Raw genomic sequence first — 13,426 nt, 5'->3', positions numbered from 1 at the left:
GAGGGGAAGAGAACAAATAACAGACTTTTCATAGTAACTGGGTAGACTTTGCCTATGCTAACTATTGTAAGAATAGACAGGGAGGAAAATAAACACATGCCAGAAAATTAAATGCTCTGGAAAACAAAAGAGGTCTGAATGGAAAATAAGTAAAATAAGTGTATACAAAACACTAGATGCTCCACCCCTGCTGCTGACTTGTTAAGTGGGGGCAGGGGACCAGAGAGATCTGCAGCAGTGGAAAATTTTTTGTCCACTCCAGACTAGTTGAAATTGCTGTAGTCTGCATTGCATCTGGAGGACTAATTGTAAGCATATCTTTAATGCAGTTATGAATCATTAACACAGGGCCATTCAGAAGGAGTAGTGCTTTGAGGCATATATGGAAAGCAAAGAATGGAGCAACTGAGCACATGAAGCACAACACATTTGACTAGGAACTACACCCCTGTGGCACAAATATGAACACCTAAAAATTTTAAAGAGACAAGGAAAGCTGGAAAGTTAGCACACAATTTATTTTCCATTTGCTTAGTATTTCTCCTGATTGAAGAGAATCATTCATTTCTCCCTTATTCTGCTCCCAGCTGAACCCACCTCCTCTGCCCTCGCCAGCCTCTCCATACTCCACAAAGTGAAGAGGGCTCTCAGTGTATCCTGGATCCAGGCTTGTTCCCAAGAGATTTGTGTGACTGAGGTATAGATTTCTGAAGGGGAGGCAAATTTCATATGTTAGGACAGGCCACAAAACATAACAGTGGTCAACTGTCTGTGTTGCTCCCAGGGCCCCTGGTCAAAGTGCATAAACTATTTCCAGTAATCTGTAGTCCTCTGAGAGCACAAGGAAAGCTGTGTAGCCACTTTCACCATCAGTAGGGCTTCATTTCCTCCCTAGGCAGACCTCATCCAGCCCTGAGGATGAGAATCATTGTGCTGCTTCACCAAAAATCAATAGGTATTGCATCATTCCTAACTGACAGCAAACACAAAATGCAAATTACAGCAATGTCAATAAAGGTTATTATCTTTCAAGCTGACTACCAAAGCCTGGCTTCCATTCTGAAACCTCCCAGAGTGAATCTAAGGCTGTGAATGAATGAAATATTTAACTTGGGCCCTGGGCTGAGTTCAGTAGGTAATGGATAAGGGCTACACTTGTATTGACTGACTCGTTAACTCTGTGGTTTGCTTGCATTCCAGATTGTCTGCCTTTGATGAGGAGTGTCTGAATTTCACGAAGCCTTTTTTGTTCCTGAAGAATTTTTCTGGTGAGTAATATGTTGGTAAGGATATAAGCATGGACAGAGTTCTATCTTAAACCAGTTGGCTTGAACTGTAATATTAGTTTTGGAGCTTTTATATTTACTTTTCACCCAAGATAAATATCTTGGGAAATGCTTACTTGAAATCAGGATTACATTATGTTCTTTTTTTTTCATGATCTTATGGCAGTTCTTTGAAGTGTTCGGCATGGTAACAAAATAAAGATTAACATTCTGATGCCTTAAAATTTGAGATCTTGAGTAGCAAAAAATGTGAGTTCCTTTTCTGTTTGTTTGCACTGTCCTTTATTTCAGGCATGATTATGACATTAGAGGTCAGATTCTGCATACATGGAGCATCCACTGAAACTCACAGGTTTTTCAATAAGATGATGTGCTTGTTGTAAAACATGAGAGATGTAAGATAGATATTAAAGGCAGGAAATTATTCTGCCATTTGGCTGAGCATTTCTGAGATGTCAGCTGCTTGTGGATTGGGGCTGTTGTGAAAGAATAAAGGTATTTAAAACTCAGTGTTTAAGAAAGTGATTTTCTTCCTTTTTCCTGTATTCAGAATTCAAGTTTGGACTTGCCAGCTTCTCTTCTTACGAATCCCTACTCTTGTGAAATGCTCCCTTGAAAGATACACATATCTTCTCACAGACACCTGTCAGACACACACAGACAACTTTGCACAGCTGTTCTCCACACTTCATTTTATTGATTTTCATAGGCCTTTTCAGACTGTTCCCAGCTCATCTCTGATAAAAGCAGAGTCTGCCTTTCCTATAGCTTGTTCACATTACATAGCTACTGTGTTCATCATGTTTATAAATATCCTCCTAATTAATTGTCCAAAAGTGTTGTATCTCTGCCCAGTTTCACAGGACATCACAGAGAGCAGTGGGTTTGGCTCTGAGGTTTTTCATTGCAACACTGTGAAAGTCTTTTGGGGAAGAGATTGTATTCTGTACCATGGGACATGTGCCAGGCTGGAAATTCTGGGTTTTATTGGGACATCCATATGAAACATCACCAAATATAAACTGATATGAAGATTTTTCCAAGAACTGTGAGTTGCATGCACTTAGTCATCAGGAAAGTAGAGGTTAAATCCCTTGTACACAGCAGAAAAATCCTGGGAACAATTTTTGTTTAGATTTGTAGTCATACTACCCAGTTGGGATATATTTCAAATTAGCTCTGTGTCTCAATCATTGCTGCAATTCATTTAGGTGAATTACTTAAAAAAATAAGTTTTTATTGGTCTATGGACATGTGGCAAATATCTGCATGTTGTCAACATCTGTATTTTTTGGGTCCTGGATATAGATCATGATATTCATATCCAAGTTATTGCAACATGACAGAAAATTAATAAAAGCTGTTCTTCAGAAAAATAAATGTTTGACCAATTCTTGTGCACACAGTCAATTTGCTTTGGGTTTAGTTATTTAATATTTTTTCCTGTCTCTGATTATTTTATGCATAGAGATACTACTGATGGTTCCAAGAGTAAAGGCAGTATTTATTTTTACATCCTTTTCCTTTTTAAAGGATCCTTTTATTTATTCTGTTTGTTTTGAAAGGGGATTTGTAGGTCTGAATACAGTGAGTACTGAAAATTTGCTAAAAGAAGGTTGTCAGATTTGAGGTGGGGGCAGGTGGATCCTGGTCAGCCTTGTCTCTTCATTATTAGAATATATATTTAAACATATATTTGCTGCCAGTGAATTAACTCTCTGCTTTTTCTTTCCAGAACTTCAGGACTCTGAGGAAACTTTTATCTGCATTGTACGTTCCACTCAAAGCAAAATTTGTATTTAAACTGAGTCTGCTTGGCTGAAAGATAAAAAGTAAAGGACTTTAAGAGCCTTCTGGAACGTTACACAGGTGAGAATAGATTAACTTTTCTTGTGTTTTTTCTGGAAAAATAATTGGTACATCCAGGCCAACTCTCTCTTCCTGTTACCATTTTTTGTCATCCAAAATGTGAAGCTTCTGAGAATGTTTTTTATCTGCCATTTAAAAGATTCTTTTTTCCTTCATGCTTTCATTAGACATTTCTAACCCAGAGTCCCATCTCAAAACATCTAATTCCAGATGTTGTTTAGAAATAAGGGTAACCATGGCATCTGTGGAAAACTGAAAAACTTTTGTGCACTCTTAAAGTAAGACACAGTAGTTAGATTGTCTGAATTGAAATGTTATACAAGGCTAGTTCAAGTAAGGTCTTCGACTCAGTTAACCAAGTGCATGACAATGAGCTAATTGACTGCTGGTTTAAAAAAAAAGGAAAAAATAAAAGGAAAAATATATCTAACAGCAGGACAATAATTTATTAAAATATTTAGCTTTTCTGGTCTTTCACAGTCTTATGACTGTGAAATGGCTGGGATTTCTGAGAGAATATGATCTTTGGGGACTTTCTTCAAGGAGAAATTTTTTTCTGCTTCAGTTCTGACAGAAAGGGCCAGAGTCTCTCTGGCATAAACTCACTCCGCTGGCTCTGACGTATCCTAGCCCAATGCCTTGGTCTTTTAAAAGTATTTATAGAAGGTGTAATTCATTTTCCCAGCAGCATATTCCCTTTGAAACCAGTAAAATGGCAGAAGCTGGAAAGCCAGGATGATGCAGGGAGCAGGGCATGAGATCAAGCCGTGCCTTAGACTGACAATTCAGCACAGCAGATGTTACAGAAGAACCTTTCCCCTGCCATCTGCCATTTGGTGTGTTTTCCTGGGAGCCTTTGCTGGCCTGCATTTTGCACCACATGCTGCATTAATGGAACAGCTCCTCTCCCAGCTTGCTCTGAGGATGACCTGGTGATGGGCACCAAAAGCAAGAAGGCTGGGCAGACAGAAAGAGAGAGGTGTGAAAACTGAATAAATACATAAATGTCTAAATAAATGCAGTCTCTTCTCCTGGCTTTGGTTTTCCATCCTGCCTGTGGGCTTGTGTTTGAAACATTACAGTCTGTTGCCATAGCACTTGTCCTGGTACCAAAGGGCCAGCTAACTGGTGTTTGCATCAAGGCAAGTTAATAAAATTATATTCTGCTGATGACCAAAGGAGAAAAATTACCTTTTGCTTTTTCCCTTTTTCAAGCAGAGAGTCAGGGACTAAAGGAAAAAAGGGATGCAGAAGTTTCTAGAACTAAGTAAAGCCATGCAGTCAGGTCAGCTCAGTTCCCGTATTTATTTAATCAGAATTCAACCCTTTTCTATTCTAGTTTATTCTAGATGATATTTCAGCCCTGCTACCAGCCCCACTGGTAGCTCTCAGTGCTTGCTGGGTTTTTGGGAGTGTTGGGAAGATGTAATGGAATGCTTCTTGGAGTAGTAGAAGTGCTTCTGGCAGCAGCTCTCACACTCAGCAAAGCCTGCTGTTCTCTGAAGGAGCTGATATCATCTATTCCTGCCCAGTTCTCCAACAACTGGAGTGATTTCAGTCTGAGCAGGCAAAGACATCTTCTACAGTATTTGCTGTGTCCATGCTCAGGGTATCAGATACTGCTTACCATTTCTTTGGTTTCTTTTCTTTCAGGCCTTGTGAAAATTGCTGATTTTGTGAGAAGCAAACTGTAAAGGAGATCTGCTTCTTTATACATAGACCAGCTGGCAGTCCAACATACCATACCATACCAGATCAAGCACACCTCATCTCAGAAAGTGTCTGAACAAGTGACACCAGGGTAACCCTGGGCTGCTAGACACAGCAAGTAATAGTCAATATAAGTCAATGGTGGGCCACAGAATCCAAATGAATTAAAAGACAGTTCATCTGCTCTCATTGCTGACAGAATATTAGGAGGAATAAAAAAATCTATTATTTAGTCTTGCAACATTGATTTGCTAAAAATTTATTGCTTATGGTGTATCCCATGCAGTCAGCAGAGTATGGCTCAGAGAGGCACTTATGGTGTTCAACAGAAAAAAAGGAATTTGCATTTTGAATGCTGATGTTACAGGTTCCCCCTTACTCTGGAGAAGAAATACACAGGGAGCATTAAATCATGCAGCACTTTTAGGCATTCTTCTCTCCTTCCTTGTGACAGCAATATTAAGTTGTTCAGTTCTGTGGGAGTTATTAACACCTTCAGAGTCACGCTTAGGGCTGGAGGTGCTGGAAAGGAGAAGAATAATGGAATATCCTCAAAAATACCACAGAAAGAATGGAATCAATTTTCTTGAACAAAGACAAGGATTCTTCAGCTCTGACTCACACATCATGAATTTCTGAAGTGTCACATTTAGATGGAGGAGAGAGAATTACACTGGGACATGAAAAAATGCCTGTTTGACTTCTTAAAGAGAGAAGGCTTAAGCTTTGTAAGACATGTGGTACAGAAGATTGTTCTGACAGGCTTGTGCTGTATGGAAGGTAGAGATCACTGCTTTCATACTCCAGGAGAAAGCCTCAGAGGCACAGGACAGGGTTGGTGTGGCTGTTACCAATGTTCATCCTACTTAGCAAGCCAAGATAAGACTTCAGAATCACTCATTGATCCGTGACTCTGAAAGGTATGGAAGATTAGCAAGTAGCATTTGAAGAGGTTTAGATTGCTATGAGAGCTCTGGAGTGGGAATTTAATGGTACTCATAGCCTACAGCAGCGCTAAGCAACCCCAATGCTGCTGTGAGGGACTGAGCTGCTGACTAATTTATGTCAGCATCCGACACATGCTCTTCAGTGACACTGATGCTTCAGCCTAAGACTGGATTTATATCCTTAGCAATTCTATTTTATATGTGAAAAGGCATTGTGGGACTTACTCTGTTCCTCAGATCCCTGTTTTAGCTGTTTTCCAGCTATAAAAGCAAACAACCTAAACTTCCAGTCTGAGATAAGATACTGAGGAGTTGCATGTGGATATGGGTCACAGCAGTAATTGGAGCCCTCACACTTGAGAGATGTGCAAGGAAATAGACTGTGGCAGCTGACACAAACCTGAGTGCTTCAGCTTTTGAAAAGAAAAGATGGGGAGTGCACAGAGGCCAGCTCCTTCACTCAGAGACATCTGCAGGGTGCATAAGGACTGTTTCCAAAAAGGAGGAGTTGGCATGGTTTTGCAGGGGACTGAGTGAGCTTTGGGACTTGGGTCTTGTTTGCTGTCAGAATGCAATAGCAGGTTGGTTTGGTTTTGTCTTCCTACAGGGACTTTGTCAAGAGTGGAAACACCTTGATTCATCCTGCTGTAGTCTTTGTGATGCTGGGCATGCTGTGGTCATCATCAAGGGTAAGGGGAGATTCTGATTTTCAGTACCACTTGTGCCACTGTGTGTTTAGACATAGATGTCTAATTTTAGCCAACACATATTTTATTTTATATAAAATAAAATAGAATATACAAGGACAACTATTTAGGTGAAAGAATCAGTTCTTTCAGATAAGCATGTATCTGCACAGATAAGAGGCATAAGGTAATAAAGGAGATGCCAGGATGACACTTGCAGTGAGGTCCCTTTTACACATCACAGCAACAGGTAGAGAGAAAGTGGAAAAATTAGGCTATCCTACTGAAAGAACTTTCTAAAGCCATCTAAAATATATTACTCAGGCTGAAAGGTTGTTCAGATTGTTTGGGTTCACATAGCTGATTAAAGAATAGCATTGTAATATGAGGCTCTTAGACTTTTCACATCTCTAGGAAATGTGACATCTCTGGTGGTTTTAGAGCCATCACTACCTTCTCCCTGAATAAGAGGGAAAGAGCATCTGCCTACTGAATCTCCTGTGTCTGACACAGTATTAATACAATTCATGCTTACCTGGCTTGTGAGATATCATGGTATCACACTACAAGAGCACTTTGCTACAGTGACAGGTTTATATTTTGAGCTGAAGAGTCTCTTGCAGAGAGAACACGCCAGCTGTACTTGTCTGAACACTGACAGTGGCCTAGAGGCACTGATTTCAGCAGGCTGTGCATCAGCAGAGTGCAACAGCACAGCAGGGAAGCCAGTATATTTTCATGCCTTTTATGCAGAGCAGGAGCACTGCAGGTTCATAGGCTCTGAAAAAGCCAAGTAGAACCCTAAGTTCCTGAGAAATAGTAATTAATCCATTTAGGAACTACTGCAGTGGGAAGCATTACAATACCCAGCACGAGTTGCCTACCTTGGTGAGGAACTTTCTTCTCGTGTTGTTGCAGTTCTCGTTTGCTGCAGCTTTGGACTGGAGGATGCTGGTGACCACACGTGGAGGATCAGGTGGGCTGTCCTCTGCCTCTGCTGTGTATGGCAGCTGAGTTCTGGGACAGCAGTGAAAATCCTCTTGACCCCAGCTGGTAGAGCTCTCCAGTGGATCAGGGTATTTCTCATCGGGACTCGACCCATCATCGCTGGTTTTGGCATTGCAGAGTATGAAGGATCTTGAAATGGAGCGAAACTTTCTTGACTTCCTGTTCCCAGCACTGTTCTTTTGATCCATCTTCAGAGAGCTGCTGCTCTTTTTCCTATCATTCTCCCATTTATGTGGCATGATACTTTCAGTAGTTTTCTCTGCTTCTGTGGTGCTAAATATCCTCCAGGAAAGGAAATATAAAAGTAAGTTGTAATATACCCTACTTTCTCCCACTTAATAACCTACGCTACTGGAAAGCCCTAATGAATAAATCGAATCAACAGAGCCTTTCAGTCTGAGAACAGCCACGTGATATCTCATGACTTGCTAATTCTGCTTCTGTGCAGAGCTCTCCTAGATCCTCCTTCACCTTTTCATTCTCTTGCCATGTTACCCAAGCAGAGTGGAGTGCTTTTAATAAATGTTTGTGATGCTGCCATTGTCTGCCTGCTTTGGGCATCTGCTGAATTTGCATGTTGAAATCCCAAATTGAAAAGGAAGATACTTTAAAAGCATTGCTCTATCCTCCTAATATTATTTGGAAAGAAGAAGCTCCTTCTGAAGTTTGATTCATGAAACCACTATAATTCAAAGAAGATTAATCAAATTGTCAACTCTAAATTTTCTGTCTGGCACATCCGAGTTGTAAGTGGTTTAGCAAAAGTCGATCTTAGCCTTGAGAGAGTAAGGGATGTCAGGCTGCCATAAAGCTTCCACCTTTGCAAACCAGAACTCACTTTAGACTGTGCATTTAAGAGTAACAGAGGGACCCAGTGAAGCACTTAAGATGTGAATATCTGATTAGGGATTGAATTCTATAAAGGAATACACCTCCAGTACATCAATCAAAAAGTGTCCTATTACAGAAATGGTTTATTTCAGCACATGATTCAACATATAAAATTAAGATAAACTGGAAAAAATATATACAATCAAAATAGACCAAAATTTGGAGCTTTTGTAAAATGAGTAACATAATGAGCATTTTAAGATAACAAAGTAGTTAAAACTCTCTCAAAAAACTTTTCTAGAAATGCTATGGTAGGTATGTGTCAGCTTAAAAATTCAACAAGAGGATGTCTAAATTAATTACTTTGACTCTCTCACCTAAGTTCTATTATAATATTTACTACACAAACTTTTCTATTCTCCTCGCAGAACCTAACTGATACCAGTGTTGCAATTCTAGAGAAGATACCGATTGAAATGTAAGTACTTGCATAAATCAAAGATGCTGTAGGTGTTATACACAAAACTGAAAATCAATGTAGTTTGAAAAGCATTTTCAGGTATCCTATTGAGAAAAAAGGTTTGTCCATTGCGCTCTTAACTGGGTTGTTGCATTTGGTTTGGGTTTTTTCCCCTGTTTCTATGCAGAATTAAGAAGATATGTATATATGCACTTTGTACCTGAAGTTCCACTGGTGATACAGAAAGAAGGAAGGCACATTTTCTAAAGGCTCCTTGCAGCCACAATAATAAACACAGGCCTAAAAACTCAGACCAAGCCAGGATAATAAATCCAATTCAGCCTGGTAATAAAGCTGCAGGATTATTTGTCTTGGGGTTTTTTTCCTTATACAATTAAACAGGAAGAACAAAAGCAGATGATAAACACTATGCCACTGAGCATCTGCCTAGAGGAGCTACGTGGCATTGCTGGAGAAATTCACAGTTCAGCATGAATCTGAATTTGCTTGAATTTGTAAAAACAAAATAATTTTCAGGTGCATCTGAGATGTCCCAGGGAGAAGGATGTTTATTTGTGCAGTCTTTTCTGGTGTTTTTGGATAGGTAATGCTTCTTCACATTTCCATCATATTTTCTATCACACCAGTCCTATTATTGCTCAGCCCTTATGTCTTTTTTCCCCAAAACAAAATCCCTAATGCTTCAGAAACTTGTTCCCTGATTATTGGAACTCCAGGGATTTCCTTGCAAGACACTATTTGAGGACAAAGTTTGAAAGTAGCAAGAATATGTCAAGTTCCTCAAAGCTGGAGTGCTTCCTGCCCCTCTCTGTGTGTCTTGGGGATCCTCTCTGCTCCTGTGAGAGTCTGACCCTGCTGGATTGGAGCAGGGGAATGGAGGTCACTGGGCTCCCAGCCTCCCTGACATTGGCATGGGGGAAGCTTTCAGGGTCAAACTGGACTTGCATATTCTCCATCCCCTTCAATTCACAGAACTTTCTACTTTTTTATTTTTTTCAGAGCAGCCTCTCTTATGAATGATGAGTCTGGTGTGATTGAGAGCTGCCCAGCAGCACAGCCACGCTCTCTTCCTGTGACACAGAGCACACAAATGTAAGGTTTGGAGATCTTGTTTGTGACTTTTTAAAAATGCACTTTTTAGTGTTTTGATAAGCCTAAAGCCCTAGTCTATAATCATATACATGACCTAAATTTTTGAACTTGGAAATCCCCACTGTTAGCATCTCCACTGTATTTGGAAATTAATCTTGTTAAAGCCTATGATGTTGTGTTTCCTGTATGTCTAAATGTAAAAATGCAATCTGGCCCATTAGACCAGAATGTGGAGTTGAAAAAGAAAGAATGGCTGGGGTGAAAGGAATTTCTGCAAGTCTCTACTCTCTGCACCCAGGTAGGAAGCAACAGAGCTGGAGGTGAGTGGAATGTGCATCACTTGAAAATCTGCTCTAGGGATCAGTGATACTGGCAATTGCTATTAGACACTGATAACACCACCGCAAATGTATCCAAGCCGCACATTCAGACCTAAACAGTCCTGCCTATGTGGGGAAACTAAAAGAAAGAACACTTTTCATTCAAGTATTTCATTTTTGCACAACATTAAACACACTTGCTTTTCTCAAAGAGGAAGAGCTTTAAAAGAGCTATTGAGCATTTGGATAAGCAGAGGACTTGATAACTTAATGGTCAGAATGCAGCTCTCTGGAGACTGGCATGCTAGAATGAAGTCCTTTCTAGCTCTGCCTGAAGCTAGTGGACTGAAGGGAGAACTGCCATCAGTACTAAACATCCAAGAGGTGCCTCTCTGGCTCTGCTAAACATCTGGGATGCAGGGACGATGGAAGCACCTGTTGAAACAGTGAAGGAAACACGGCTCTAAGTGCATCCTGCTTTCCCATCCCCCTGCAATGCTCCTGAGGAATTTTATCTTATGCAGAGAGAACTCTTTACTCTGCTCCATCAGCTGTTTCCTCCTCCCCTGCCCCCAAGAGAGCTCCATCCACTCAAAGGCCAAGTTTAACCCTGAATGACTTACCCAATCCCACAGTGAGGCAGGGGCTGACGTGGAAATAAACCCACTAGACCTGAAGACTTCCAGTTAAATACTTTCTCTTGCTATAAGTATTAGATCACAAGTCCTAACTAAGGAACATTCTTTCCAGAGCTGCTGATTCAGGGTTGCATAAGTGACAGAAATATAGGAGGTACCAAAAACATACTCTATAAGCTTTCCAATAAAATAACCAGAAAAGCTATTTTACACAGCATACAATATCACAAGTACCAGAGAAGCTTTATGATTCATTGCCATCTTCCACTAAATTTAATTTGAGATATTGATGGCCATGGACAATTACTTCAAAGTCAATTCTCCAAACTATTCATCTTTTTCTCCAGTGCACTCACTGCTTGTCATTTTCTTTTGCCATTCTTATACCTCCAGCTTGCCTGATGGAAACTGTCTGTGGTTTGTAATGCAAACCAAATGTTCCTTCTATGTTCCATTTTTTTCCCCCCAAGCTTTATTTTTCCAGCCTTAAATCTTAAAAGCCCAAACTCAGACTGTCTTCTGCAAACAAAATACATGATCTGAGCTGTAGCCATTTGGTTCAAATTTTTGGTTGGATATTAAACCAAGCATTTACAAGATACAAATAATTTGGTGTAGCTCCTAGATTGAATGCGAATGCTCTGCTGTTAACCAGACAGTAGGAAATACAGGACTTTACTAGCAAGAACAAGATGAGTTTTACATTACCAAGTGCTAGCAGCATCCTCTTTTAATCTAGATCTTGCTTCCTAATTTAATCTAGATCTTGTGATCGTACTCAGATTCATTGCTGCGCAGTACTATTAGCACTGAAGTATTGCAGATGTCTAGGGTTTCCCCACAGCAGGTAGAGCTAAAGATTTGGAAGTTTTCTAATAAAGAGTAAGAAACTCTCAGAGAGTAGAATTAAAAAATTATAATTAAAAAACCCCTGATGGTAAAATAAAAATTTAAAAGGAGGAACTTACAACAGCGAGGCAGACAAACCTGACTCCTGCAGAAGGCTGTTCCTCTTCATAGGCCTGGCAAAAAAAGACAGAGTGAATAATTGAAAACACACTCTCCTGGTGCCACGTGACTCAGTTTCAGTAATTGTGCTCAGTACATTGGAACGGAGCTATTGTTTCCTAATTGAGGAAAATGTCAGCAAGGCTAGATAAACAAAAGCAATGGGATGCAGTATTGGGGAAGCTGTTTCCAGCAGGCTCCCAGCTACCCAGACATGGCAGCATTTAAGTATTTTGTGCCATTTGTTTTCACAAGGTTTGATGGGTTCAGTCATGTTGAACCCACCTGAGGGGAGTTGGGGCAACAGCAGAGTATGTGCTAATCCAGTGAAGGTTTTCTGTTGGAGGCTGAGATGGCAAGAAAGTTTCTTGTATTTTTCAGCTGATATTTTAACATTAAGCTAGTAAGATTTCTGTAGACAAATTCTGCTCCAGGAGCAAAACATAAGAGGGGCAACTTTTGAATGCCAGACCCCTGTATTGTTCACCATGAACACAATCTCTTTGATTTCCCAGTTCCAAAATACTTTCCTCTTTATGGGCTAGACTGCAACTTTGTGATCCCACCAGATCAAGGACTCAGAAAATTGTTGTTTATCACACAGATCATGTCAGTCCCCACCTGTTGATCCTCAGTTGTGCTCAGACAGACAGGTAACAAAATTGCTGCAAAAACCTGCTTGCTCTCAATGAATTCGTGTGATAACATGCATAGGGTGTTTGTTAGCTTGAAAAAAATCCATAAAAGAAAACATTGTATCTGAAACAGTTAACGTTAGTTTATTGAAATAGTCAGGCCTCTTTAGAGTATTCTCACAAACCATAAATATCATGCTTTTCAGGAAAATGTAATCATAAACCTGGCCCTGTCTGGTCATAGAAATGGTCAATATGAAAGTGCTTAGGTACCTGATGCCCTCTGTGTTCTGTGTCTTGAATGTTCTGGTTTTATTGCTCTGTCACTAACCTTGCAAAGGAGAGAGAGGAATTATAGAAGAGATTTAAAATATTGCATGGAGAGGGGCTCATGTTTGGTCATCCTATGGCTTCTAGGTAAACATAGACTGTAAAGACAAACATGTCTCCCATGAGAATGATTCCATACTGGGAGAAAAAGGGAACATGAAATCTCTGCTCTGTACAGTGTCTACAAGAATCCTGGAATACTCTGTCCATACAATTTTGTTTTAAACATGTATCGAGAGAATTTGACATAATTTTCCTAACATCTATGTCATTGGGATATTTGTTCCTCAAAGAAATCTTCTCTAAAGGACAGAGGTTTTACCTGACTCACTGGTTAACAAATGACATGGAACATTACCCAACTCTTTCACAAGAACAAAGCTTTGGCACTGAGTAGTGATCAACAATTAGGAAGGAGCTTTCCTGGAAAGGAGGAGAAATAGGGAACTGATTTTTTATTTTGGGGAAGAGTTTGTTACTGTATTTGAAGAGAGAGCACAGTGGCCTTGTACATAAAATGGGGTTTTATATTTAGTGCTAGTACTGTAAAAAAGAAATATCAACAAGGAAGCAAAGCCACAGACT

At 40.0% G+C, this 13,426-nt stretch overlaps 1 protein-coding gene across 1 annotated transcript in view; it reads right to left on the bottom strand.

Moving 5' to 3' along the window:
* Window positions 1-13,426, bottom strand: part of IL16 (interleukin 16) — a 39,901-nt gene that overhangs the window by 18,465 nt on the left and 8,010 nt on the right. The window contains exons 3-4 of the mRNA XM_059482104.1: window positions 11,837-11,890; window positions 7,383-7,788 (exon numbers count right to left, since the gene is read on the bottom strand). Of these exons, the coding sequence (XP_059338087.1) occupies window positions 7,383-7,788; window positions 11,837-11,886 (456 nt within the window). The 5' untranslated portion in view covers window positions 11,887-11,890. The remainder of the gene's footprint in view (window positions 1-7,382; window positions 7,789-11,836; window positions 11,891-13,426) is intronic.

This window comes from Ammospiza nelsoni, chromosome 14 (assembly GCF_027579445.1).
Source record: "Ammospiza nelsoni isolate bAmmNel1 chromosome 14, bAmmNel1.pri, whole genome shotgun sequence".
Lineage (NCBI taxonomy): Eukaryota > Metazoa > Chordata > Aves > Passeriformes > Passerellidae > Ammospiza > Ammospiza nelsoni.
This window is presented reverse-complemented; position numbering and strand designations above follow the sequence as displayed.